The 25,448-nt window shown below is 55.2% G+C and overlaps 8 protein-coding genes across 8 annotated transcripts; 4 read left to right on the top strand and 4 right to left on the bottom strand.

Moving 5' to 3' along the window:
- Window positions 1–892: 892 nt before the first annotated feature.
- Window positions 893–1,597, top strand: TRIREDRAFT_41425 (uncharacterized protein; the record flags this gene model as incomplete). Its single annotated transcript, XM_006960981.1, is given in 3 exon segments — window positions 893–936; window positions 1,004–1,507; window positions 1,522–1,597. Coding segments are annotated over 3 exon segments (624 nt in total), but the record flags the coding sequence as incomplete, so codon positions are not given.
- A 1,058-nt stretch (window positions 1,598–2,655) lies between these two features.
- TRIREDRAFT_53628 (uncharacterized protein) lies at window positions 2,656–3,977 on the top strand (the record flags this gene model as incomplete). The annotated part of the gene is made up of 3 exons (XM_006961759.1): window positions 2,656–2,793; window positions 2,867–3,101; window positions 3,181–3,977. The coding sequence occupies 3 exons, from the start codon at window positions 2,656–2,658 to the stop codon at window positions 3,975–3,977; spliced, it is 1,170 nt and encodes a 389-aa protein (XP_006961821.1).
- A 317-nt stretch (window positions 3,978–4,294) lies between these two features.
- Window positions 4,295–8,157, bottom strand: TRIREDRAFT_103073 (uncharacterized protein; the record flags this gene model as incomplete). The annotated part of the gene is made up of 4 exons (XM_006961301.1): window positions 4,295–5,641; window positions 5,750–5,933; window positions 6,013–6,409; window positions 6,933–8,157. 4 exons carry the CDS (start codon window positions 8,155–8,157, stop codon window positions 4,295–4,297), a joined length of 3,153 nt encoding a protein of 1,050 aa, XP_006961363.1.
- A 659-nt stretch (window positions 8,158–8,816) lies between these two features.
- TRIREDRAFT_119844 (uncharacterized protein) lies at window positions 8,817–9,878 on the bottom strand (the record flags this gene model as incomplete). Its single annotated transcript, XM_006961300.1, has 2 exons — window positions 8,817–9,678; window positions 9,758–9,878. The coding sequence occupies 2 exons, from the start codon at window positions 9,876–9,878 to the stop codon at window positions 8,846–8,848; spliced, it is 954 nt and encodes a 317-aa protein (XP_006961362.1). The 3' UTR covers window positions 8,817–8,845.
- Window positions 9,879–14,642: 4,764 nt separating this feature from the next.
- Window positions 14,643–16,115, top strand: TRIREDRAFT_53570 (uncharacterized protein; the record flags this gene model as incomplete). The annotated part of the gene is made up of 2 exons (XM_006961758.1): window positions 14,643–15,332; window positions 15,765–16,115. Coding segments are annotated over 2 exons (1,041 nt in total), but the record flags the coding sequence as incomplete, so codon positions are not given.
- A 2,537-nt stretch (window positions 16,116–18,652) lies between these two features.
- TRIREDRAFT_74235 (uncharacterized protein) lies at window positions 18,653–20,145 on the bottom strand (the record flags this gene model as incomplete). The annotated part of the gene is made up of 3 exons (XM_006961299.1): window positions 20,066–20,145; window positions 19,711–19,986; window positions 18,653–19,600 (listed from the first exon to the last, which is right to left on the bottom strand). Exons 1-3 carry the CDS (start codon window positions 20,093–20,095, stop codon window positions 18,653–18,655), a joined length of 1,254 nt encoding a protein of 417 aa, XP_006961361.1. The 5' UTR covers window positions 20,096–20,145.
- A 1,877-nt stretch (window positions 20,146–22,022) lies between these two features.
- On the bottom strand, window positions 22,023–23,021 carry TRIREDRAFT_54616 (uncharacterized protein; the record flags this gene model as incomplete). Its single annotated transcript, XM_006961298.1, has 3 exons — window positions 22,023–22,584; window positions 22,646–22,860; window positions 22,947–23,021. The coding sequence occupies 3 exons, from the start codon at window positions 23,019–23,021 to the stop codon at window positions 22,023–22,025; spliced, it is 852 nt and encodes a 283-aa protein (XP_006961360.1).
- Window positions 23,022–24,082: 1,061 nt separating this feature from the next.
- Window positions 24,083–25,232, top strand: TRIREDRAFT_74233 (uncharacterized protein; the record flags this gene model as incomplete). Its single annotated transcript, XM_006961757.1, has 2 exons — window positions 24,083–24,413; window positions 24,508–25,232. Coding segments are annotated over exons 1-2 (756 nt in total), but the record flags the coding sequence as incomplete, so codon positions are not given.
- Between the last annotated feature and the right edge of the window lie 216 nt (window positions 25,233–25,448).

Below are 25,448 nucleotides of genomic sequence, written 5' to 3'. Positions count from 1 at the left end.
TCGAATCAACGCCCACGAGGTTCAATGTTGATGGAATGCCTTTGCCTTTGCCTTGGACTGCATGAGCCTAATGGGTGGTCCATCACGCATCATATTGTTCCCCTCCTTCTTATCTTCCCTCCTGGATCTCTGGTTTTCTCTCTTTCTAGGTATCTTGGGTTGAGACTGCGATGAATGCTGGCGATGTGTGTGTGCTTGGCTGCTGGTGAGCATGAAACATCGTCAGTGACGCATTGCGGCTTCAGCCGAGGGCTGCTCCCGGTTGCTGCGATTGACCATCGACGATCCAATTCTCATCGTTTCGAATGACGGGGATTCACTTCACTTTACCATGATTTGACGCTATATCGCACATTCTCTTCGGATACACATACACACGCATATATAGCGATACATGACACGACTGCAAAGGGCATCGTGGCCAGCTTTGCTGCGGTTTCCCCCCTAGTCGCCTTCTTACTCGAGACCATTAAGTCGAAAAGAAACTTTATAAGAAAGAGAAAGAAACATCATAGTATACGCAATATGGCGGCCAACACGACGTTGAGCGCCGCGTATCTGGCCGAGTCCAAGACGCAGCTGGTCACCACCATGTACGCCGTGCCCATTGCCCTCGAGACGTTGAGCACGGGATGGAGGCTGTGGGCGGCGGCGACGGCGCAGTCCGGCTTTGCGTATGCCGACTACTTGATGCTCTTTGCGACGGTATGTTGTGTGTCCCTGGAAACCAAAAAAAGGGGGAGGGTTGGGTCAAAGGAGCAAGGGAATGCTGATGGTTTGAAGCTCGTTGCCATTGCCGAGTGTGTAACTGGGCTGGTATATGGTATGCCGGTATCCATAGGTATCAATATCCTGTTGAACAAATCCTGACCTCGTAGGACCACCCTTTGGACTTGGCCGCCATATAGAAGCCATCCCCAAGCACAACGTGCAAATGTTTCTCAAGGCAAGCCTCACTCACATCAACCCCCCCCTAACCCCCCTGATGGCCCCCTACCTAAAGACTAACACCAACCAAGGGCGACTACATCTTCAGCCACTTCTACGACATCGCCATCGCCTCCACCAAGCTGTCCATCCTGGCCCTCTACCACCGCATCTTCGTCACCCGCTCGTTCCGCCTCGTCGTCGTCGCCACCGCCTGCTTCGTCTGCGCCTGGCTCGTCGTCATGGAGGTCGTCCTGGGCTTCGGCTGCCGGCCCATCCAGGCCTGGTGGGACGAGTCGAGGGGCAAGTGCATCGACAAGGAGGCCTTTACGTACTTTACCAATGTGACCAACATGCTGACGGATCTGTGGATCTTTATGATGCCGATTCCTGTCATCCTGGGACTGCAGGCGGCCAAGGAGACGCGGCTGATCTTGTGCTTCATGTTTGGGGTTGGGCTGGCGACGTGTGCGATTAGTGCGGCGAGGCTGTCGTTTGTGTTTGGCGTTGCGTCTGCTGATTTCACGTGTAAGTGTTGGTATTTTTCAACGATAATGGTTCATCTCTATATCAATAGAAGGTATTGACAGGCAGTTCAGGGGACGAGGCTTCCTTTGGCATCCTCTCCGCCTGGGAGCCCTGCGGCGCCATTCTCTGCGCCAACCTCCCCCCTATCTACCGCCACCTCGTCGTCATCCGGGACACGCTCCGCGCCGGCGTCCGGTCCGTGGTCTCTCACACGCACTCTCACTCTCACTCTCACTCTTACTCCCACCCTCGTAGTGCCGCCACGGAGGCCAACGGCTGCTCTGACCGGAGGAGAGGCGGGTACAAGGGCAGCCTGCAGCAGCACGACTGGGCCAAGCTAAACCGCAGCGACGGGCTGACGGGCGAGACGAGCAGGACGGTGACGGAGGTGTGTGCGCAAACGGGGCCGGAGGTGGCGGCCGAGCTGGAGGAGCTCAAGGGGGGAGGCATCCTGGTGGAGAGGGCGTTTACGCAGCACAGTGCGCAGGAGAGGGATCTGGAGGCCCTGGAGAATCTGGATAGGAATGGAGATGAGGATAATGAAGGAAAAATAGTATGATTGCTGCTCGTTTTGCCATATTGGTGTATACCTAGGTATGTGACGTGAATGTGTAAGTGAGGCCGTGAGGGTGGAACGACTTATATGGGATGCTGGGCCTTGGGTGTTGATGCTCAATGGCAGCACAACGAGCTGCAATAAGCTTGATTGTGAATGAAATTTGTATAAATATGAATCAATTACTGACGAATTGAATCTCGGCATTGTCACCAATATGAATATTTCTATATATCGTTGGAATTTGCCTGGTAATACATGTCGCATAGATATTACTGTCCAATCTGCTCCTTTAGGGCACGTGCTTTGGCGTCTGCAGCAACTAGGTAATACGCGAAAGAAAAAAAACCGTGACGTCGTTGCTCCAGCTCCAAACACCACAGCTACCTATTCGCAACCTCCAAACAACAGCATCACCGTCATCTTTCCTCCTCCACCGCCGCTCAATCCGCCGCAATTGAGAACCGAGTCCCCTAAAGCGACAGCAATTCAGCTCCAGGATCAATCACATACGCTCCCGAAGCTTCAGCAGGCCAGAGAGAGAGAGAGCCTCTGCAGAGCTGCCAACGGCCTCTGGGCCTGATCGAACACACTCGCTTCAAGCCCTGCGACAACCAAACAACAAAAGGCAGCACCTGCTCACAATGTCCTCCACGCCCATGGACCTCGACCCTCCCGCCGGCTCAAACGGCTCTCCCTCGCTCGCCATCTCGCGGAATCTGGCCGCCAGCGCGCCCGTGTCCAACCTCAGCGATGTCGTGTCCAGCTTCCGCCCGACAAAGGTGCCGTCTCCTCGATCGATGCTATCCCTTACGCGCCGTCAATCGGATTCCAAACTGACTCCCCCCCTAACAGCTGCTGCGCAGAGACGACGTCAAAGATGGCCGGCCGCAGCCTCGCGTCCTCTCCATCGACTACGACGACGACGGCGAGCTGCTCATGACATCTGCCAGCGACGAGACTATTCAGATCTACAATGTCCGCGAGGGCCGCCACGACAAGAGCTTGCTGAGCAAAAAGTACGGCGTCAAGCTGGCCAAGTTTACACATACCCGCTCCAGCATAATATATGCCAGTACCAAGCAGAACCGTAATCACGCCCTTCGGCCCCTTTCCCCCCCTTCCCCCCCTTGGCCGTGTGCGCAAAAACTAATCTCTTCTGCATAAAGACGCCATCCGATACCTGGCTACCCATGACAACTCCTTCATCCGCTACTTCGAGGGCCACGACGCCGCAGTCACCGGCCTCGCCGTCCATCCCGGCAGCGACAACTTCATCTCCTGCTCCCAAGACAACACCGTCCGCCTCTGGGACACGCAGACCAAGCACTGGCAGGGCCAGCTCTTCCTCCGCTCGCCCTACCTCGCCGCCTACGACCCCTCCGGCACCGTCTTTGCCGTCGCCTGTCCCAGCAGCGGCTCCGTCCTCATGTACGACGTCCGAAACTACGACAAGGCGCCGTTTACCACCATTGACATTGTGGAGCAGTGCCGCAGCGTCGACTCCCAGTGTCTCCTCAAGGGCTGGACCAAGCTCGAGTTCTCAAACGACGGCAAGACCATCCTGGTCGGCACAAAGGGTCGCGGGCACTTCCTCCTCGACGCCTTCCAGGGCAACCTCAAAGCCTACCTGCGGCGGCCCGCCGGAGGAACGCGCCGGCTTGCCGCGGGCGAGAGTCTCCCCGCCAACGGCTCCGCGCCCTCGCCTACCGATCCCGGCGCGTTCGAGAGCAGCGGCGAGTGCTGCTTCGCGCCCGACGGGCGGTTCGTGCTCAGCGGCGGCGCCAAGCAGGACGTGCTGGTGTGGGACACGCTCAAGCAGCCGTCCGAGGGCAAGGTGCTGGATCCGACGTGGACGCTGCCCGATAAGAGAGAGGCGGCGGTCCTGGCGTTTAATCCGCGCTTCAACTTTTTCGCAACGGCCGACCAGGACTTGGTCCTCTGGCTGCCGGATCCTCATGCATAGAATGCGAGTTTCGGTGGTTTAGGGAGGCGTGTGTGATCCGAAAAGGGTCCTCACTGGACGAGGGAGGAGGGAAGAAGTGGTTGTGTAGATACCCGGCGTCATTTACGTTTGACAATTTACTGCTTCTTTTCACGTGTATATATATATATATATATATGCCTTGATAGATTTGACCAGGTCAATGGTTTGGGGAGTCCATCTCTGTCCTTGGCAAGCTTTATCATTTACGACGTTGGAGAGATCTGGTCCAGTCTGGGTACTCGATTCACTAACCCGTCTTCCAGCACGTCTTGTGCCGCCATCATACTCTTGATTGCCTAGATCTTACGACAGAGTTCCACCACCAACTTCTCCAACTGAGACATCTTGACGTCTTCGTCTTCGGCGGCCATGATCTGCTTTGAGGCTTCCCCAAACAGCCCCCATACGGGCAGGAACTTCTTGTCCTCGTTCTCTGGGATGTTGATGTTGTCAAAAGCTGCCCGCATGGATTCGTGGCTTCGCAGTTTGGCATCCCACTCGGCAAACATGCTCCCGTCCTCCTCCTGGCACGTTTTCCTCCTCTCGCGGTACTCCCTCACCACCCTCACGCAATGAAGAATGACCGACGCCAGCCCTGCGGCCAAGGCAGTGGACACGGAGGATCCGTTGTAGTATTCGACAGGCTCCAGCGTCCGCCCCCCCCGCCCCCGTCGCCAGCTGGTCGCCTCGGCCACCTTGTTCCCCGGGAAGAAGTAGCTGATGCTCCTGGCATCTTCCGACGCCGGGTCTCTCTGGCCCAGCGGCAGCGAGGCTCCGATGCGGAAGATGTGGTTCGGCGCCACGCAGAAGGGGAGCGAGTCCCTGCCGAGGAGCTGGATGTCGTCGGCCGCGGAGCAGAACATGAGGATGTTGCTGTCCCTGGCGCGTGCTATTGCGCGATGCAGTGCCCGGACCGCCACTTCGTATGACGACGCCTTGCCTTGATGTTGTCGTTGTTGCTGTTGCTGTTGTCTGTGAGTTACGTCGGTGCCTGAGCCGCCGGACATGCCGAGCGCGATGCTTGCCACGTTGCGGACCGTCCACGACATGGAGATGATGTCGACCTCGCGGGTGATGGCGTCTTCGATGGCCTCGGCGGCGCTGTCGGCGAAGATCACGCGGACCTTGTTGCCCCCGGAGACGCTGCTGGTCTCGCCGTGGATCCTCATCACGTCGAGGGAGATCCAGGGGTTGAGCCGCATCATCATGTTGGCCATGACCGTGCCGTGGCCTTCCGTGGACTGATGCCACGGCCTTTCCGTCCTGCCCTCGGGGGGAACGTAGCTCATTCCGGTGATGGCCTCGGCCACGGCGTGTGTTTCCAAGCTGAGGAGGTCGACGCCGTCGTCTATCAGGGCAACCTTGACACGAGGAACTGGATCGCTACAGGTACTTTTGCGCAGCCGATGGATGGACATGAGAGCCGCTCGGAAGTTCTCCATGTTATCGATCCAGGTCTGCGCCGGAGGCCCTTCGGATGTCCCGATGTACGATGCGCCTGGGCTGCCGTTTGCATCGAGGCCGGATGTCGTCTCCTCGGGGTTCCAATTACTCACGACCTCGACTTTTGCTTCCGTGCGGGTTCTGACCTCGTCTTCAAAGCCTTTGATCATTCTCACCGCTCTCTTGCGGCTTTCGAACCCCTTTGATGCTGATTAGGAAGATTTGCTTTGCTTTGATTTCTGAAGCCTGCCGGGGACAGAGTGGACACACTCTCTCGGGGCTGTGTGAAATCACAAGAAGAAACTCACAGGGGATGCATGGAGCGTAATCTTCTGCAGGTTGCCCCTGGACTCTGAGTGCCTGGAGATGATCTCTTGAGAAGCCCAAGCCTTGAGGACTGTGTGGTTACCGCTCCAGTAGAGGGAGATGTGAGCGGCATCGGGGGCTGCGAACGAGATGACGTCCAGGCTCAGGTCTGGCTTCCTCCAGTCCCTTTGGAAAGAAGACGAGCACCATCAATGTCAGTTACTGCCTGGGAAGCCTTCTGGAAGACAGCCCAAAGTCAACATACCAAAGCTCCACCACGATGGCTTGCCTCTTGGCTTCGCCCGGAGAACATGAGTCGCAGCCTCGGATGGCTCGCTCGATTGCGGCATCGGTATGAGGCACCTCGTCTGCGTCGTCCACATGGAGCCGCAGTATGCGGCGAACATTGACTGCCGCCAGCTTGTCGAACACCTTGACCAGGGCGTTGCGGCCCAGCGCATCTCCTCGTTGTTGCCTCGTGTCTTCTTTGGAGTGGGCGCTTCTCCTACCTGACTCGTCTGGAGGAATGCTGAGAGTTGGGAGGTTGACGTAGGCTAGAGTATCCTCGAATCCGCCGGCGTTGGAGAGCTTCTCGATCAAGTCGATCACTTGCTGGACTGGAGCGCCCCTGAGGTGTGACGCATCAAAGTACAAGTTTTTATCTGGGCAGTGAAAGAGCGTCAGCTATGGTGGCAATGGCGGACATGTTTTTCTTCTTCTTCTTTCTTCTAGAGTTATTCAAAAGAGAAATGAGAGTTTTCAAAGGCACTTGAGCTTTACAGATATCTGTAGGGATTTCGGAGTGCTACGTGGGCTCACCTGAGGCTACTCTACCATATAGCAACAACTTTGCTGCGGCTTCTGTCCGGGTACGGATGTAATGAGCTTTGAGATACTCCCCCATCCTGTTGGCTGCTTTATTAGCTTCAATAGAGCCTTTGATCTCTCCATTCCGAACCGCGGTGAGCAGAGACTCCTCCCTGTTCTGTACCATGTTGGACGTGGCATCAGGATGAGCCGAATTGATAGTCTCATCGCAATCTTGCTTCTTGATTTGCGCGGAGGGCTCGAGCTGGATGTTTTCAGCAGCCTGGGGAATGTCTGAATCTGCATGAGCCTCCGCAGGCCAACTGTCTCATTTGCGGCGAGACAGCAGAAGTGAGGTCAGGGGTTAAACCAACTTACCTAGACGTCGACGCGCCACTCCTCTCCTTGATTTTCCTACTGCCTTGGCCATCGGATCCCCCTGATGGATGTGTTCTTGTGCGGCCTGCTCCGATTGGTCTTGATCACCGTCTCTCGTCTTGACTTCTGGAATTGCAATGTCCGGACCTTTTCCCAAGGACACAGCTGCTGGTTTTTTTGCGACGGCTGATGGTGGTGATTGATGCTTGAGCCAATGCTCTCGCGTCTGCACAAAATAGAGATAAGGGGACTGGTGCCTCTTGTTGAGCTGATGAGCTGCCTCCTTTCCGAGAAACTCCTCGGTTCTGACGATGAAGCCTTGGATCATCCTCCGGTATTCCCTTCGCAGAGGCCGGCAGTTTCTGTAGTCCATGGCGTAATGCAGGGGAAGATTGCCGTCCTTGTCTCGGGACACGTGCGTCTCTGGCTTTGCGGTTTCAAGAAAGAGCCAAATCATCTGGTAGGTTTCCTCTAGAGTTGGCCTTCTTGGCACAGCGACAGGGCCCTGTCTCATCATCCTCGAGGACACTTGCAGAACCTTTGGCAGTTGCTTCTTGAAGACATAGTGAAGGCAATTCATGCCATCCTGATCGGTCGCGTCCAGCAGCTCCGCCAGTTTCCCCGACCATTGTCTTGTGCACTCTTTGATGGCGTCGATGAACCGAAAGTTGTCAAACTCCATTGCCACTCGCAAGATTGGGTCCTCCCTTGACCGGCTGATGTCCTCCTCCTCCTCCACCTCCTCCTCCTCTGGGACGGTCGTTTGGTTCTCGAGGAGATACTGAATCATCTTTGTGAGGGTCTGATCAGAGAGTGATTCGAAATCGTCCGTATCCCGCTTCTTGGCCAATACATGGAGAAATGTGGGCGTGACCCTCTCGCGATCATCGCGGCCCGTCAGAGCCTCCTTTCTATACTGTTCGAGAACCTGACCGTCGCCCTCGACATCTTCACTCCACCGCATTTTGCCCCCTGCAAGATCCCTCAAGACCTCTGTCCACTGCTGCTCCCATGACTTCATGTGAAAAGCATCTTCGGAATTGAATGACGCGTCGGACTGCTGGTCTACATCTCCAGCGAACTTGGCAGCAGCAGCCTCTGTGTCGAGGCTCTCATCATCTGAGTTCGCTCTTCCCAAGTCGGAGAGGAGGAGGTCCGTGTCTGAATAATCATCATCATCTCTGGAAGGACGTCGATGGTGATCCATGACCCCTAGCAGATACATGGCCAATTAGGAGCAAGATGATCGCACCTTGGGCGCTTTGGGGGAGGAGGCAAAAGGCGGATGAGACTTCTGGTTTCTACTAGACAAAAGGGGTTTTTGTTGCAGGCTGACAAGGAAAGATTCTGAAGGAAGAGGGCTGCAAGTATCTCTTCTTGGAAGCGACTCGCCACATACATATCGGTGCTGCCGCGACGTGGAACAAGAGAAGGGAGCTGCTGACCCATGTCTGGTAGTTCCCCAGGGTTGGGGTGTCCCTCATCGGCGCCTCGACCTCTGAGTGAGGCGGCCGCCAAGCCTGGGCGAATATCGTTGAGCGTTGTACTTCGTATATGTCGTTGGACACGAAAAGACCAACGTGCATGATATAACAGGGATTGTCTCTTTGAGTGTTACTTTGTTGGGCGCTTCACTCCTGCAATACATGATAAACGAGGCATGGCCAAGCCACCGATGTCTACCCGGAAGAGATTCTGGACCTTCGTTTACGTAGTTAATCCAGTGTGGGAAAGTTTGGGGCTCACTGCCTGAGTAAAGCGTGGGAAAGCAAGGGTTGGAAGATTCCGGGATTGATAACGGTAGATGGCTACTCGCCTCCAATATCTCCCGCGCCACCCCCCTCCCCCCCTTTTCCATCCCCTGTAGAGTAGTAACACTCATCCGTTCAGCACAGCCTGTTATTCCCACGAGACTACAGAGCCTCCCCTCCTTCTGACTCCTTTATGGCGTGCCCGTACAAGTTGTATGCGGTGCAATTCCAGAGCTGGTTCAGGTCAACCGCTCCCAGGTTGAGGCGATCAATCTCGACGAGGCCATCCAACTTGTTCACAGGAGGCTCAGTGACTCTAAAGACAATCGGATCGTCACGTTCTGGCGACGAAAACAGCGATGCCAACACGGTCATGAAATCGGGCTTGACTTCCACATAAGGAACGCAGACAAAATCCTCGTCAGAGTCTCTTTCAAGAAGAACGCAGGCAAGAAACCGAGAGGGGATGCCGCTGGCTTGTGACTTGTTCTCAGCCAACGTGAACCGCGCCTGGTAGTAGTCTCCATACCGAAGCGACTGCGGGTTATCGCCCGTGACGACGGTGAAATGCTGCGTATCCTTGTCCGCAGAGCCTCCTCGCGACAGTTTGAGACTCGCATCCACGGCGACAATGTTGATGCCGAGAGAGAGCTCTTGGGCTTGGTTCTGGGCCTCATGCTGTGACGTTTGCTGCATTTGGTGACGGCCATACGGACGAACTTGCAGGACAGACGGTCCGCCGCCGGCTTGGCCTTCTGCGGCGTGGAACTCAAACAAGACGTCTGCCTCCTTGATGCGCGTGCCTCTGTAGGAGTTGAACTTGAATTCAAAGACGAGAAGCGTGGCGTGCTTGTCCGACAGAGGGCCCATTTCGCCGTGGATGATGGCTTTTGCGTTGCAGGTTGCGGTGAAAGCGTGCCTCTTGTGTGATCCGCCTTGACGGACAGATACTCGCTGCCGTTGCAGTTGTCCAGGGAGATTGCGGACGTGAAAGCCTGGTCGAAATAGCTATGTCAGACGATATTATTTTGGAAATCGGGAAATCGTCAGGAGAGAACTGGTGGGTGCTCTCACCTCCCTCTTGGCCCCTATACGTCAAGCCAAGGGTAAAGAATGTGGGATCCTGAGGATACTCATCTTCATCCTCCAAGTTTCCGCCATCGTCATCACTCAGCCAAAGCTCGCCCCAATCCATGGTCTTACCAGTTTGCAGTACTTTCTGTTAGTCAAGACAACAAGGGAGGTGAGATCCAGACAAGGTTACCTCCAAGGAGAAAAACCCAGGAGAAGATAAACTTCTGCACAAATGCAGCAAGAAATGGAGAGGCCTTGATATGTAGAAATCCGGAGCCTCCAGCACAGTTTCCGACGGATATTCATAAGGGGTTCTGCAACTCGATAGCTGTCTGTGTCGCATCTAGGCAGCGTGGCCGAGTTGGGGGGACGTGGCCCGGGGAATAGTAGCCCTTGGGTGTTGCCCCTGATTACTTGTCCTCTTCAAAAAGTTTGGCCAGAACTCGTCGAGGACTCAGAGGTATAGAGTGTATCGTATCCCGATGGCCATGATCCTGGCTCTCCGCCAAGCGGCCAACATTGTATAACGGCATAGATGCTGGTAACCGAAGGGATGTCGTGACTTGCGGCCTTCCTTGGTGACACAAGCATCTCCGTTGCCCTTCTGATTCGCACACGTCGTTTTCGCCGCATTGCGGCCTGTGTGACTGTGTCACGGAGATACCCGGTGTAAGTCGTACAAACAAACAAGAAGGGGGGAGACGGAGAGAGGGGAAGCTGTCCAAGGGGAGAGAGGCTTGGCCGGGCAGAAGCAACAGCCCTGTTTGTCACGAGAATTCGGGACCTCTGAGTCACCTGATCCTGTCGATTGCCTGCCTTGCGCGGCCACTGACAAACTTGCCATATTTATCTCTTGTCTCATTAACCAGCTGCCTGGGCACGTACGGTCAGGGTAAATTTAAGGCATTCAAAGGAGCGTTGGACCCGTCTTCTGCCAAGGAGGCCTGGAAAGCAATTAGCTGGACACCCATCATCCGGTTGCGCAAACAAAGATGCCGCAAGGCTGTGAATAAAGCACAGCGCCCTACTTCACATCGAGTGAGGTCACGAGTTGGTTCCAGCGGTGCAAACCCGAATCCTGTGCTGCGTCAATCATCCATATTACTACTACTGCGCCCCTGGCCCAGGTGGCCTTCGACTTACAGCATATCCCGGCCTCGCCTCCATCGACCTGTCCTCGACCTGTCTTTGAAAGGAGTACTGGCTTACTAGAGTCGCTGCGAAACACAGTCGCACCCTCTGCTCCCTGGGCTGGCCAAGTCATCATGGAGAATCTCGAAGGCGTATCGAAGAATGAACCGGCCCTGCCATCTCCCATGGGGGTCGGAGAAGGCAGAGAGGACCATGGCCTTATATTGATCCCTGCCCTGGAGGCGACAGGCGAAAAGCCGGGAGCTGGCAAACGGACGTGCATTGAGTGAGTTTACCTCCGATACTGTCTTGCCACATCCAGTCGTTGGTATAAAAGGCTCACGTTGAGATGATTCGCAGTGTCGTTCATGTCATGGCGATTGGCTCTGCAGAGGACCGGCTCAGCCTGGAAACCCTCCTTGCAGGGCCATCGACCATCAGCGCCATGAAGCGCAGAGAATTCGTGTTTCAGTGCGACATGGCCAGCTTGCTTGTCGGCAACATTACGAGCCAGTGTGTTGAAGTCCTGGCTGGACGGCTGCTTCGGGGCCTCACATCTTTTGATGAACAGGAATCAAGAAGAGCGATTGTCTTTGTCGCCTACGACTTTGGAGACTTGATTGTCAAAAAGGTATGTGCTGAGTGCAGTCGAACTCGGTGATCAAGACGAGACTGATGATGTGACCAAGGCCATATGCATCGCTGGTTCGGACAGGCAACAGTGGCCAGGGATGTTTACGAGCATCACGACAATTGTATGTAAAGGAAGTGTCAAGCACAAGCATCCGATGCCCTTGCTTCTCCACTCCCCCCATTATCTCGTTTTCTTTTGTCTATCAATGGTGACTGACCAGCGGTTACTACGTGTCCCTAGGTGTTCACAGGCTGCTTTCAGCGAACAAGCAGTACCCAGCCACTCGATGGGCAGTTGTTCCCCTACCTCTGGTCGCAAAAGCCTTCTTCTCCTTGGTATTCTTTCTTGAGTACTCTAGCACTCGGTAGCCTTTCGAGGCTCGTAGTGGACATGACCGAAGCTTTCGTCGCTTCCAGGATCACTCTGCGAGCTCATGTCATAAGTCTCTATACGGGCGCGACTGAGCAAGGGCGTATTCACAAGGTGAGTGGTTTTCCCTTCAGAAACGAGAATGGCTTCTCATGCATGCGTTATGATTTAGGCATTTGACTATACCACGGCTCTTATTGGGCTACCGGACGAGGTCATTATCCAGGAGCAAACACACAAAGGCCGGGAGGCGTTCCCAGGTCTGAGTGCCGCGGTTTGCTTCAGCATCGAAGGTAATCATAGCCACAAAGAGCCTGCGAAACTGGACCTCTGCGTTGACACAAGCCATTAGGTTGCTTGCCTTGCGACTCCTGGATACCGTTCGAACAAACCCTGCTGGCGCTTGTCTCGGCACATCAACCAATGTCGTCGGTACGTTACGACGAATCGCACCCTGTGTTCAGGAGTATTGACTATGCTGCGTGGCTGCCACCTACTGGCTCACACATACTAAATGTCCGTGACTACCCCCATAGAGGGGACGTTGAGGCTGCGGAACAGATCTTCCTCCGCTGGAAGTATGAAAGAGCGGCAAGGCCGGGTAGACGACGCCCCTTTCAATTCTCCTTTACATTCTGTGCCCGCGATCCGAGGCGCTGCTCGATGAAGGGCATGCTCAGCTCACTCCTGTTTTCGTTCTTTTCAAAAAATGGCACCAACGACGCTGCTGTTGAATATCGCAACCTTATCAACGATCAGCTGTCACTCCATCAAGCGTGGACAGAGACGGATCTGTTCAGCATGTTCATTGCGCTTGCACCCATCATCGTCAATGCGGATACGCTCCTACTACTGCAAGACGTTGGGGAATGCAATAAACCAAGCCGAGAAAGATTCTGGGGGGTGCTGGACGCCTTAGCTTCCACGACTGAAGCACCGTTCAAGGTGGTGACAACAAGCGGGAAGACTAGAGTTCTTTTTGAACTGAGCCGGGGGTCAAACCTCATGACTACTGAATATGATGTTTTCAGAAGGACATGTTGGGACGAGGGGCCCAAGTCATACACGGACGAGATGATATCCTTCTTTTGCCCCGGCGGATATGGAGAGACTGATGTCCGACTGAGAATCAAGCGGTTGGAAGCCGCCAAACGGCCAGATCTACCCGTCGTTCTGGATCTCATTGCGAACATTTCCAACTGGCCCAGAGAGCCGTCTGCAGAGGCATTTGATATGTTTGCTTCTCACCTCATGGCCGTTGCTTACGAGCCAGAGCCAGAGCCGGCTTATGTGCTCCACAAGGCGCTCAGAGATGTCGCCGACCAGGACGGACTTCGATGGGCCCTGAGCTGGCTTCTCCATGCGCAGCGGCCACTGACTTACGGTGAACTCGCAATGGCCTTGTGCTATCATCAGAGAGAAGAATGGGAGACTTTCTGCACGCCGCCTCTCACTGCCGTACGACGGTCCTTGTCTCGGCTCCAGACATGGTTCCGCGGCATCACCGAATCGTGCAGTGGGCAGGTTCGCTTTCGCCAGATAGTGCGAGACTGCATAGATGGAAACTGGACACATAACTGCGCAGAGCCAGCAGCATCGGACGCCATCTCGACATTCCTGGTCAACTTCCTGACCTCATCCGAGACTCGAGAGCGCCTAGACGCCATATACGGCCAGTATGAGTCTCTCCTTCGGGCTTCCGAGGACGGCATCACTCCGCCACTGGTTCCCGATGGCCAGGACATCATCTTTTATGCGATCGAGGCGCTTCCTCATCACGTATCGAGAAGCGCAAGCGCTCTCCGACTTTTGGGAGACGACCTCCGGTCTGTCGATGGGAAACTGGCGCCATGGGCAAGAGCTTACTGGGCCATGAGCAATCCGTTCTCGCGACCCAAGTTCGGAACGCTGAAGACGCCAGACCAGATACTCTGGTCACTGAGGCACCTGGATCATGCGCCTAAAGGTGCCTTTCTTTTCCAGAATGCCCTGAAGACAGAGACTGCGGATACGTTACAGAGCTACCTGAGAATGTCGTCAGAGGATTGTCTGGCTTGCGGAATCAGAGCGGGTGATGAAGATCTTGCATTGTCACTTGCGTCAGCGTCAGGAGTCGTTGCCAGGGGTCACGACAATGAAAATGAAGACAGTGCCAATTCTGGAGGCTGTCCAAGACCTGTATGGCCGTCATGTCTTCTCTGGAGAGCACTGTGGCTCAACATGGATCGCCTGGTGGCTCTGTTCTTGGCCGCTGGTGTAGGTCCAGATCCTGCAGATTGCACCTCGAGATACTTTCGCTCTCCAGCCCACATGGCCACACAGCTATGTCGCCAGTCTGTGATGGATGCGTTGTTGAAAGCCCACGAAGCACGGCCTGATATGAAAGAAGTGGGTGGTGAGAGCTTGATATTCGCTGCTGCTCGCAGTGGCAATATGGACTGCATCAATCTCTTGATAGCCAAAGATAACCCCCTCTTGGACACTAGAGGACTGGAAACACCACTCTTTGCTGCGTCTCGACACGGCAACTGGAAGGTGGTTGGTCAGCTTCTCAAGCTTGGAACCGATCCAAATGCAGGCATTGGGCCCGAGATCAACGATAGGCGGGCTCCTCTCGCTGTTGCAGCCGAATATGGCCACATGGAGACTGCTCGTATCTTACTCGAATATGGAGCCGACCCCAACATCCGCGGGCCAGGCAATCAAGGCACTCCGCTCTGGTTCGCAGCCGTCAAGGCGGGAAACAGAAAGATGGTCAGCCTCCTCTTGGCCAATGGAGCAGAGCCCGGCCATGAGCTACTGGCTTCACCGTTGCTTGTGGACCTGATCGGTTCACCCGTGTCGACTGACGACAAGATCAAGGTGCTCAGGAGGCTGACGCGGAGCCGGTGTCCGAATCTCGTCAATGTCGCCGACCGCAACGGCATGACGCCGCTCCTCCACGCAGCCGCAGCCGGAGACTTGGACATCGTGCAATGGCTCCTGAGAAACGAGGCAGACGTCGACGCCAGGGACAGCCGAGGTCGCTGCGCACTCTACTATGCTCTTGTAAACAAGCACGAGAGGATTGTGCGAGACTTGCTGGCCCGCAAGCCGCAGTTGAACGTCAGCACCACAGACGGTCAGACGCTGCTCGAAACCGCCATGGAGCAGGTATCCATGGTACGGTTGCTGTTGGATGCCGGCGCAGACACGGAACTGGGGAACAAGCGCAATCGCACTGCCCTCATCGTCGCCGTGCTAGAGAAGAAGACGGAGGTCGTCCAGCTCTTGGTCGAGAGGAGGGCCAACGTGCACCACCGTGACAAGGATGGCTTCAACCCCATCCTCATCGCAACGGCGCATAGCACGGATGCAGACATTGTGCGTATCCTGGCTGAAGCCGGCGCCAACCTCAACGATGCTCATCCAGCCACTGGGGACACGCCCTTGCACTTGGCCGTGGCTATAGACGCGGACATTGCCAGAGTGCTGTTGAGATATCGCGAAGCCATTGATTTGGAGAAGCGCAATGCCGTCTCCAGAACCCCCTTGCTCGCTGCTGCATCTTGGAACAAGATGGAATGCATCAACCTCTTGGTCCGAGCCGGAGCCGATATCAACGCGCAAGATGACTGGGGCTGGACAGCCCTATCATTGGTCTCGACAGATTCGTCCACCGCTGCCCTGGGAGTCTGTGATCTCCTCCTGTCGCAGCCAAAGATCATGATCGACGCCAAGGGGAAGGCCTTGGGGACCGCTCTCATGATGGCCTGCCGCTCGTTGAACCATGGGATGGTGACGAAGCTCCTCGCCCATGGGGCTGACCCCAATGTCTCAATCATGGGCCCCTACAGCACTGCGATAGCGGCGGCATGCTTTCCCCTGGATGAGATGAAAGACGGGAACATGGAAAAGACAGACTGCATTATCCGCGAGCTGATTGACCATGGTGCTGATGTCAACGCCACTGGAGGGTTCTCCATCTTCAATGCCATCTGTGCCGCCGCGTTCTCTGCCGGTGCCAGCACCATTGAACTTCTTCTTGGTAAAGGGGCTTCGGTGCACATCCCCGATCCGTTAGGCCGACTTCCCATCCACTTCGCCGCGGCCAGTGGCATCAAGAATTTCGAAGCCGTGGCCTCCGTCTACCAAGACGATCTCATGATCTGCGATAAAGCTGGCAAGAATGTCCTCCACTGGGCAGCCCAGTTCGGCCACGTGGAAACCATCAAAGCCATCTTGGAGCGTATCGATTCTTCGGGGAGAGATAGGAAAGAATACATCAATCGGGGAGACATTGATGGATGGACACCACTCTGCTGGGCGACGCGTCCATTTGCTCAAGACCTCGAGCCCAATCGAGCATCCGAGCGCGGTTCATATGTTGAAACCGTGAGGTGCCTCCTAGGCCAGGGAGCCAATCCTCATGTTAAGCTCCGTATGGGTAAGGGGGCAGTCGCTGAGACATACACGCCAGCGCAGATGGCAGAGCTCTATGACGCCGAAGACGAAGTCGTCAGCCTCCTGGAGAGGAATGCCGCAAGTTCGGAAAGCAGTTGGTCGGCGGCATCCGGCAACACAAGCAACTCGGTTCACCCGTATGTGCCCAGAGATTGGTTCTGTGACATATGTCAGACGGTAAGCTCCCCCCCCCTTCCCCCCTGAAACTACCTACGACTATCCTGACTCGAGTGGCAAAGCTGACCAAAGACCACTCGCAATTTCTGCTTGCAATAGACGATATTTGGGCATTCATTCCGATGTCAATGCTGCTACGACTTTGATGTCTGCAAGAAATGCTTCGGCAATATCGACATCTACCATGCCCGTGTCGTGTCTGACGACTGTGGGGAGCATCTCTTTGAAATCCGGGAGGGCTGTGAGCAAGAGTTTGAGGGCTGCATGGTCACCCCGAGCTTTTCCAACTCCCATGCTGGAAGTAAGTTTGCCGATGAGCTGGAAGACGGAGGTCCTGAGGGCTATCTGCTTGGGGACTGGGAGAGTGTAGAGATGCCTGTCATTGAGGACTATTAGAGGTAGATATTTTGATGAGCGATGTTGTAAACGGAGTAAGCTTTAAAGTCATGATGCTGCATGCAAACGTTGCCTCGTTGAGCGTGAGTAACAGCCTGGTCAGGCATACACCTGTCATGCAAATAAGTAGATTGATACCTTACCAGGTAGAGTTGAACAAAGAGTCAGTCGTTCAGAACTTGAACAGAAGATGGGGAGAAAGGTACAGAGTAACTTGTACCCCCCAGCCCCGCCATCGACTTTGAAGTTCCTCCCCTCCCAAGCCTCACAGCGCCACAATCCCCGCCACATCTCCATTGGCGCCCAGACATGACAAAACCACAGCCTTGCCTACCTCTAGCTAGACTCTTCGTCTCATCAAAGCTGCATCGACCACCAGATCCTCTCAAAACCCCACAGCCTCGCCTCTCTGCTCTCTCCCAGGCACAATTCATATATGGAGCCTCGCTCATCATAGCAAAATTCCGATGCCATACTTCAAGACGAGCCAGGAATGGCTCGACCACTCCATCGCTCTGCTTGAGGCTCGGCCCTCGCAGGTACGCTCCTCTCTACTCCCTTCCCACCTCCCCTTCCCCCAGCCCAGCCCAGCCCAGCCGCTTCTATTCTTGCTCGAAGTATCACATAGATGACTTGACTGCTGACCACCTATCTTATCCTCATGTCACAGACCCGCGTCACAGTCCGCTACTCCATCAAACCCGTCAAACCCCGCAAATCACCTCCATCCACAACCGACCAAGACACCACCTCAACAACAACCACCACCCCCTCCGATACAACAACAACAACACCAGCAGCAGCAAGACCTCCCCGGGGAAGCCTCGTCCTCAAAACATACGACCCCGTCGGCGGCGTCACGCTAAAGTACCGCACCACAAAGGCCGCCGAGGTGACGCGGCTGATGGGTGCTGCCATGGGTCGTCTGGGCAGGGCCATGGCGGGCGTGCAGGACGTCGTGGAGGAGGAGATGCGGGATGCGGATGCTGTTGCTGCTGGTGCGGAGGCAGATTCAGGGGCCCAGCAGCAGCAGCAGCAGCAGCAGCAGGGTCAGGGACAGCAGGGTGGTGGGGGTGGAAAGAAGAAGAAGAAGGGCAAGAAATGAAGAGAGGGTGGGTCGCGTGTGAGTTAGAGCGGGCATGTTGAGCTGGTAGGAGAAGGACTTTGTGTAAGGCTTCATGTCAAGTGGGATGAGGGCAAGAATAAGTCATGTTCGAAACAGATATGTGGTCATGGATTGGGATACAGGCTATACGCTCGGCCAACGGGAAGCACGGTCATGAAAGGCGCAAAACAGCAGAGGGTAGAAATCTCTTCGGACACGCATATAAAGATGCTCAAGACACGATTCAATCATCATCATTCATCCAGGTCTATTGCTGGACTACCTTATATTCCGTAGCTACGTACTCCATACAGTGTATCATGATCCAACACGTTCCGATCATTATCCACCGGTTGTGACAAGAACAAGAAATCGCATTCATCAAGAACAAAGCCCATACCCTAAAACGCCCGCAGTGTGTGAGAGAACCCTAAACCAATAACAATGGGAATCATCACAGCGTCCACCCTGTCCACTGTGATACTTCAACGCCATCTTTCGCCGATCCAACCCGCGGACGGCTTCTTTTTGCAAATGTACAAGCTTCCAAATGTGTAAAGCAAGAAAAAACAGGAAGAGATGAGAGCAAGATGTGAGGAACAAGAGAGGAGAAGAAAAGAGACGCCATGCAACGAACGACTCAAAAGTCATCGTCAAAGGAAAAGTCACCGCCGTTGGAGTCCTTGGCATCGGCTGAGCTGTCGTCGACGACCTTCTTGGTGCTGTTCATGACACCGGCCTTCTGGTAGTCGGCGACGCGCTTCTCGAAGAAGTTGGTCTTGCCGCCCAGGGAAATGTTCTCCATAAAGTCAAAGGGGTTGGACGACTTGTACACCTTCTCATTGCCGAGGGCAACCAGCAGGCGGTCGGCAACAAACTCAATGTACTGCTTCATGAGGTTGGAGTTCATGCCCAGCAGGGCGCAAGGCAGAGCCTCGGTCAAAAACTCCTGCTCGATGCGGACGGCGTCGGTGATGATGTCACGAATCACCTCCTTGCTGGCGCGGTTCTTCAGGTGAGAGTGCAGCAGGCAGGCAAAGTCCGTGTGCAGACCCTCGTCACGAGAGATGAGCTCGTTGGAAAAGGTCAGGCCGGGCATGAGACCTCGCTTCTTGAGCCAGAAGATGGAGGCAAAGGCACCGCTGAAGAAGATGCCCTCGACAGCGGCAAAGGCAACAAGGCGCTGGGCAAAGGACGAGTTCTTGTCCTGGATCCATCGAATCGCCCAGTCGGCCTTCTTGCGAATGCAAGGAATGGTCTCAATGGCGTTGAAGAGGTAGTTGCGCTGGCTGTGCTCCTTGATGTAAGTGTCGATGAGCAGGGAGTACGTCTCGGAGTGGATGTTCTCCATCATGATCTGGAAGCCGTAGAAGCAGCGAGCCTCGGGGATCTGGACCTCGCCGCTGAAGCGCTCGACCAGGTTCTCGTTGACAATGCCGTCCGAGGCGGCGAAGAAGGCCAGGATGTGAGAGATGAAGTACTTCTCGTCATCGTTCAGGCGGTTATTCCAGTCGTGCAGGTCCTTGGACAGGTCAATCTCTTCGGCGGTCCAGAAGGAAGCCTCGGCCTTTTTGTACATTTGCCAGATCTGTTGGAACAGTTAGCCGAGTGACCTTGATCGAGGTTCCCTCGTGGCATGGTGGGGGTGCCACTTTACGCGTCGAGACGCGTTCGTGGAGGGGTATGAGCAAAACACACCTCGTGGTACTTGATGGGGAACAAGACGAAGCGCTGAGGGTTCTCTTGCAGAATGGGCTCGTCAATCTCCTCAGGCTTGATTGTGGGAGCCACGGCGGGCTTGGCCGCCTCCTTCTCGACCTTCTTGACGGTCTCGGCGGGCTTGTGGTTGTCCATCTCCTTGGCTAGGCTCTCGAGAGCAGACTCGTCGAGAGGCTGATTCTCCTTGTCGGCAGGGTTGAAGTTGATCTTCTTGACGGGGGACTCAATCTTGAACGAGTCAATGGCAGAAGCAGCCTGCAGAGATTGTTAGCTTTAGCTCATGAAGAAGCAATTGGTGCAGTTCTCGGTCCGGGTAGAAGCGGTTGTTACTCACCTGCTTGGAGGGAGTGAGTTCGGTGGCCATTGGGTCTGACTGAGCAAGAGGCAAGACGGAACAACAAGACAGAGTGCGTAAAGTGGAAACGGGAAGAAAAAATATCAAGGCCAAACTGGTTGCCAGACGCGGTGGTTTGATCGAGGAGACGAGAATCACAGCGTCGGTGGCGCCAGAGGTTTTTGTAAGAGCAGAGCAGGCCAGTCACGTGCGGCGCGACGCGTTCACGACGTGTTTTCCCAGCGGGTCTCGCAGCGCCTGCAAGAGCCCTGCAAGTGCCCTACAAGTGCACTACGGGTGCCCCCCAGATGCCCTATGAAGATGCGCTGAGGCATCCCTGGGGGGGCTGGAGCCGCTGCATCGGGCAAGGCGCTGCAGGGATGGGCGCAGGTCGACAGGTACCGAGCCGGTACTCGCGGGGTGGTCGCTGGCTGCCATGGCGGGGCTGTTCAGCTGGTGCTGTGGCCGCTGTGTAAAGTCGATGCGGCGCTGGCAGACGCGTGAAAGGCGGGAGTCGCGTCGAGGTACTGCGCTACCTTGATGACTCGATGATCCTGGGCATTTGCTGCGAGTGCCTGGCCGGCTTAGCAAATAATGATGCGAGAGACCCTCCCCTGCTCCCTGTTTATCAATCTTGAATCAGCAACAACAAACGCCCTTTGGCATCTCGTGTCGGTGGGGCCCGGATTTGGTGTGTTTCCTCTTGTCTGGGCTGTGTTTGCCTGTGCTTCGGCTGTGAGAGGCTGGTAGGATATCATGCACAATGCAGGTACAGGTACGACTTGGAGGTGTTACACGAGCTGTAGAGCATTAACAGCAGCACAAGTATCTGATACAGCTTCGTGCAGGGCCTCAGTCTTCTCAGTCACCCCGAGCCAGCTCGTGAAGCTGACCAAGCGAGAGCTCGTAGCTCCGAGAGCTCGATCCGACGTGGGGCTGGTCTGAGCTCTGGACGCGAGGCCGTCTCCATTCCAATCGGCTTGGAGGCGTCACAAGTGAGATTCACGCTCAGTCAGGGCTCGCACCATGTTGAGCTGTGAACGAGTGTTCAGCAGCCAACAGATGCTCGAAGCTGTAATACAGTATGTCAGCATAAACAATCCATTGGACAAGGATAGCAAGCTCTAACTGAAGTCAAAGTACATTGTTGTCTTCTCCGTCAAGCTGTTGACAGGGCATGTCCCCTGTCTTCTCCTACAGTAGTGCGAATCTGTGGCAAGGGGCTGTCTGCAGGGAGACTTGCGTGCATCTACAGCACCATGTCCTGGTCTGTCTTACTAGCACGCCCGACTCGACACGCCGTTTGTTACCGTGGAAGAAGTCATAACACGAGGTACCACTTGGCAGAGACTCCACGAAGTCGGATCGTCGGAAACACTGCCTTCACCACATCAGCTTTTGCCGTCTTAGCAAAGCATGACAGATGCTGTTTGTCTGAAACAGTCGGTGGCTTCACATTGGTCCCTAGAATAGCATGCGTTGCTATGCTTCAAGCTTCATCGTGATTCTCGTCTTGATTGTAGTGGTATCTATCTATATACTACTGCTGCGCAATGCCATCCCAGGCAACATCCTGTTGAACAATTTCATCAGTTCGGTTTTCATCAGTTTGTGTCCTCCACGCCAAGCAAAAGGGTCTTCGCGCAATTAACATTATCAATGAACGCGTTTCTCGCAAACAGTCTTTTTTGGTTTATCCCATCAATGGGGCCGTCGGGCTGCAAAGATCCACCCCATAGCGTCCCAGCCTCATAATTAAACAAAGAGACGCGTTCCTAACATCCGAATAAAGGAAGAAAATAAAAAGACAAAAATGTCGGGGTGAGTTCGCTTCCTGAACAAAGGAGATGCAACCATCCAAAAGACGAGGACAAAGGAAACTTCGTGAGGCGCTCAGACAAACGAACCAGCGATGTGCGCTCCCCGCGGTAACCCGGCAAACGAACCGCGCAAACGCTTACAGAAAGCCACCGTATCGCCTGCTCTGCTGCTTGCTGTTTTGTCGCGGATCGTTGTATCGATCCGTGTTCGCATGGCCCATCTCGACATCGTGAGGGCGAGCCTTGTTACGGCCAAAATACCCACCGCCGTCGCGGACCCGGGCGGCGTCTGGCTCGCGTGGGGCTCTCGGGTCCTGGGCATAACGCCGGTCGTCAGGTTGGATCGGAGACTCTCGGCGGGACGGAGGAGTCGACGAGTATTCAGGCGGATCTTCACGTAGGACCCGGTCGTACTCCTCGGCGCTGCTGGGGTCGACGGCCGGGATGGGCTGTCCGCTTTTCCGGAGCTCCTTCTTGCCCTTTTCGCGCAGGTGCTGCTCCAGAAGCGCTGCGTTGCGCGTGTTGGCGCGGAAGAGGGCATCGGCCAAGTCTCCGAGGAAGGGCACCAGGCCAATGGCGAAGTCGATGATGATGTTGATGAGCATCCGGATTCTGATTGCGGCGGGAAGACCGCCCTCTACTTGGCAGCATGTCCTATACACCATCAAGGCCATAAAGACATCAAGCATGTCACCGGCACTATGATAATGTTAGTCAACTAGCACAAAAGAGTGAGTCCAGGGAGAGTTGCTCGACTTACGCAGGAACTAGGCCGACAACGCTGCTCCAGCCGAAGCGGATTCCAAGAAAGTTGAAGAGGCTCATGTCCAGACGATATGCTCGTCTCTTGACCTTGGTCAGAACCTGGCCATCGTGCTCTGAGATGCCGGGGGGCAGCGCCTTCTTGCGCTTCTTGACCTTGCCCGTAGGCCTGCCATCGAGCCTCGTGGCAGGGACTTGCTCAAAGTACGGATCCTAACACGCGACTTGTTAGTTTTTTTCTTTATTTTAATTTGTGTAGAGCATGAGGAACAGCAAGAAGATCTGATGCTGCAACTTACCTCCTTGCCAAATTTGTTCTGGAGCGACTCTCCCAGAATCCGTTTGCTGATCATCTTTGCCAATAAGCTCGTCATGGCTGCGGTATTGCGTGAGGATGATGTCTATCAAAGACAAAATGAAATAGAGAGGTGATGGATTTCAGGCTCTAGAAAGACTGAAGAATCCAATCTTTATATCCTTCTCTCTTCGAGGTCAACAAAGGACAAACTCTTGAGCCTGGTCGGGTCGATTGGAGAGGCGCTTGCTGTCGTCTGTTTCAGAAACCGCTGGTGGGCGGCAGTCGCTTTTCAAGGGCCGCCGCTGAGAACCAACCAAACAAAGGCGACCAAAGGTGAGACAAGGCTGTCAATCAGAGCAGGCGGGCGGTTGGAATTGGCAGGGAGCAAAGAGGGAAAGAAAAAAGCAAAGACTGAAACAGAGGGAAACCAAGGACTGGCCGTGATTCTTATACTACTACCTACATACCTACCTAGTCTATGCCGTGCCTCTCGAGTGTGCAGTGAATTGGCGTAAGAACCTGTTTTTGGCGTCAATTGTGCCTGGTGGCTCTCACACTCAAAACGAGGTCATGATGTAATTTAGCGGCGCATCGCTGGAGAAGAGCGTTGAGGCCGCTGGAAAAGGGCTGCATCGGCGCTGGGCCGGCCAATGAGACGCCGCCGGAGGTGTCCCGGCGCCCGCTAAATGCGGTTTCGTTACAGGGGAGATTCTAGCGCTGGGCTGCCTCTGGCACTCTGGTGACGTTTTGCCACTGATGGGATGATGACTGGACTGGAGCGACCAGGACAAGAGCCGGCCAGGGTCGGCAGATCTGGCGCCACGATAGACGAGCGGTGCACCGCCACGCTGGGGCGAGCCACGCCATGATCGTGGCTGTGCGGTTGGGCAGCGTGGCTCAAGCTCTCCGCTGGTATGCATGTTATGGCGCACTGTGTGGCTGCCGTGGCGCTGCGCAGGTGCTGCCGCGACTTCTCAAGCGAAGACAGTGCAAAGTCTGGTGTCCCTCCCGCCATCACGCACTGACTGACCCGATCACAACTCCCGCCAAAGCGGGCAAGCCTCCTCCCTCACCAACCTCGTGGCATCCGATAGCTTCAGCATCTCTCCGGGTCGGCAACTTCCATCTCGGCAACTCTCCGAATCGCTGCCAGCACCGCCTCTGTCCCGCCAGTACTCCGCTGCCCACCTCGACGACCGGCCGGGCCTCTGCACCCATCGCCTGTGGCTGAAGCGCGCCTCGCGATCCCGTTTCCTCAGCTGCCAGATCCTCATCCTCGGAACGACTGAACCATGCCCATGCCCATCGTCCTGTCACATGTCCGAAGCGCACTCCGTCTAGCCAAGTCGTGAAGACCGAGAGAGAGTACATTGTTATATTATTAATCAGAGCATGGGGCTGAGCTGAGCACCTTGATCAGACGAGAAAGACACAATTATGGCTGAGAAACAGATGCAGCTGGAAGACTGTACGTTCCAGCCTTTCCACCTTACCCACCCCCCCTTGCTTGACCTCTGCTGTGCCGGTCGCGGCGAGATGCTGACCTGCTATCCGTCTGCTAGGGCTGGACGATCTGTGCGTCCGGTTCATCATCAACCTTCCGCAAGAGGACCTCTCCTCAGTCGCCCGACTATGCTTTCAAGTCGAAGAAGCACAATGGTTCTACGAAGACTTCATCCGCCCCCTCGACCCGACCCTCCCGTCCATGACGCTGCGCACGTTTTGCCTGCGAATCTTTCAACACTGCCCGCTGCTTGCGTCGTTCTCGGTTGAGAATCACATCAAAGCGTTTGAGGAGTTCCTGCAGTACAAGACCCGTGTACCCGTCCGCGGCGCTATCATGCTCAATCATGAGCTGGATTCGGTCGTTCTTGTGAAGGGCTGGAAGAAAGGTGCTAGTTGGAGCTTTCCTCGCGGCAAGATTAACAAGGACGAAGACGACCTGGATTGTGCTGTCCGGGAAGTCTACGAGGAGACTGGCCTGGATCTCCGGGCAGCAGGACTGGTACCGACTGAGGGGAAGCCCAAGTACATTGAAATCCCCATGAGAGAGCAGCATCTCCGGCTTTATGTCTTCCGGGACGTCCCCATGGACACGGTGTTCCAGCCTCGGACCAGGAAAGAGATCAGCAAGATTGAGTGGTACAAGCTCTCCGACCTGCCCACTCTTCGGAAGAAGGGAACTCAGAACAACAATAACAACCACCAGTATGACTCTGGTGCCGGAACCAATGCCAACAAGTTCTACATGGTCGCCCCCTTTCTGGTCCCTCTGAAGAAGTGGATTACCTCGCAGAAGAAGATTGATGAGAAGCGGACGTTTAGCGCGGGCATGCCGGCCAACGCCGCCTACCAACCTCAGAAGGCCATCGAAGAGGATCCTACTGAGGATGAGACCTGGGTACCCAATGTTCCGGACGTCGTGCCTGCTGCTGCGCCGAACATTGAATCACTTGATGGAGCCACGCGGGAGCTGCAGCGTTTGCTCAACTTGCAGCCATCG

Source organism: Trichoderma reesei (genome assembly GCF_000167675.1).
Source record: "Trichoderma reesei QM6a unplaced genomic scaffold TRIREscaffold_1, whole genome shotgun sequence".
In the NCBI taxonomy this organism is placed as follows: domain Eukaryota; kingdom Fungi; phylum Ascomycota; class Sordariomycetes; order Hypocreales; family Hypocreaceae; genus Trichoderma; species Trichoderma reesei.
This window is presented reverse-complemented; position numbering and strand designations above follow the sequence as displayed.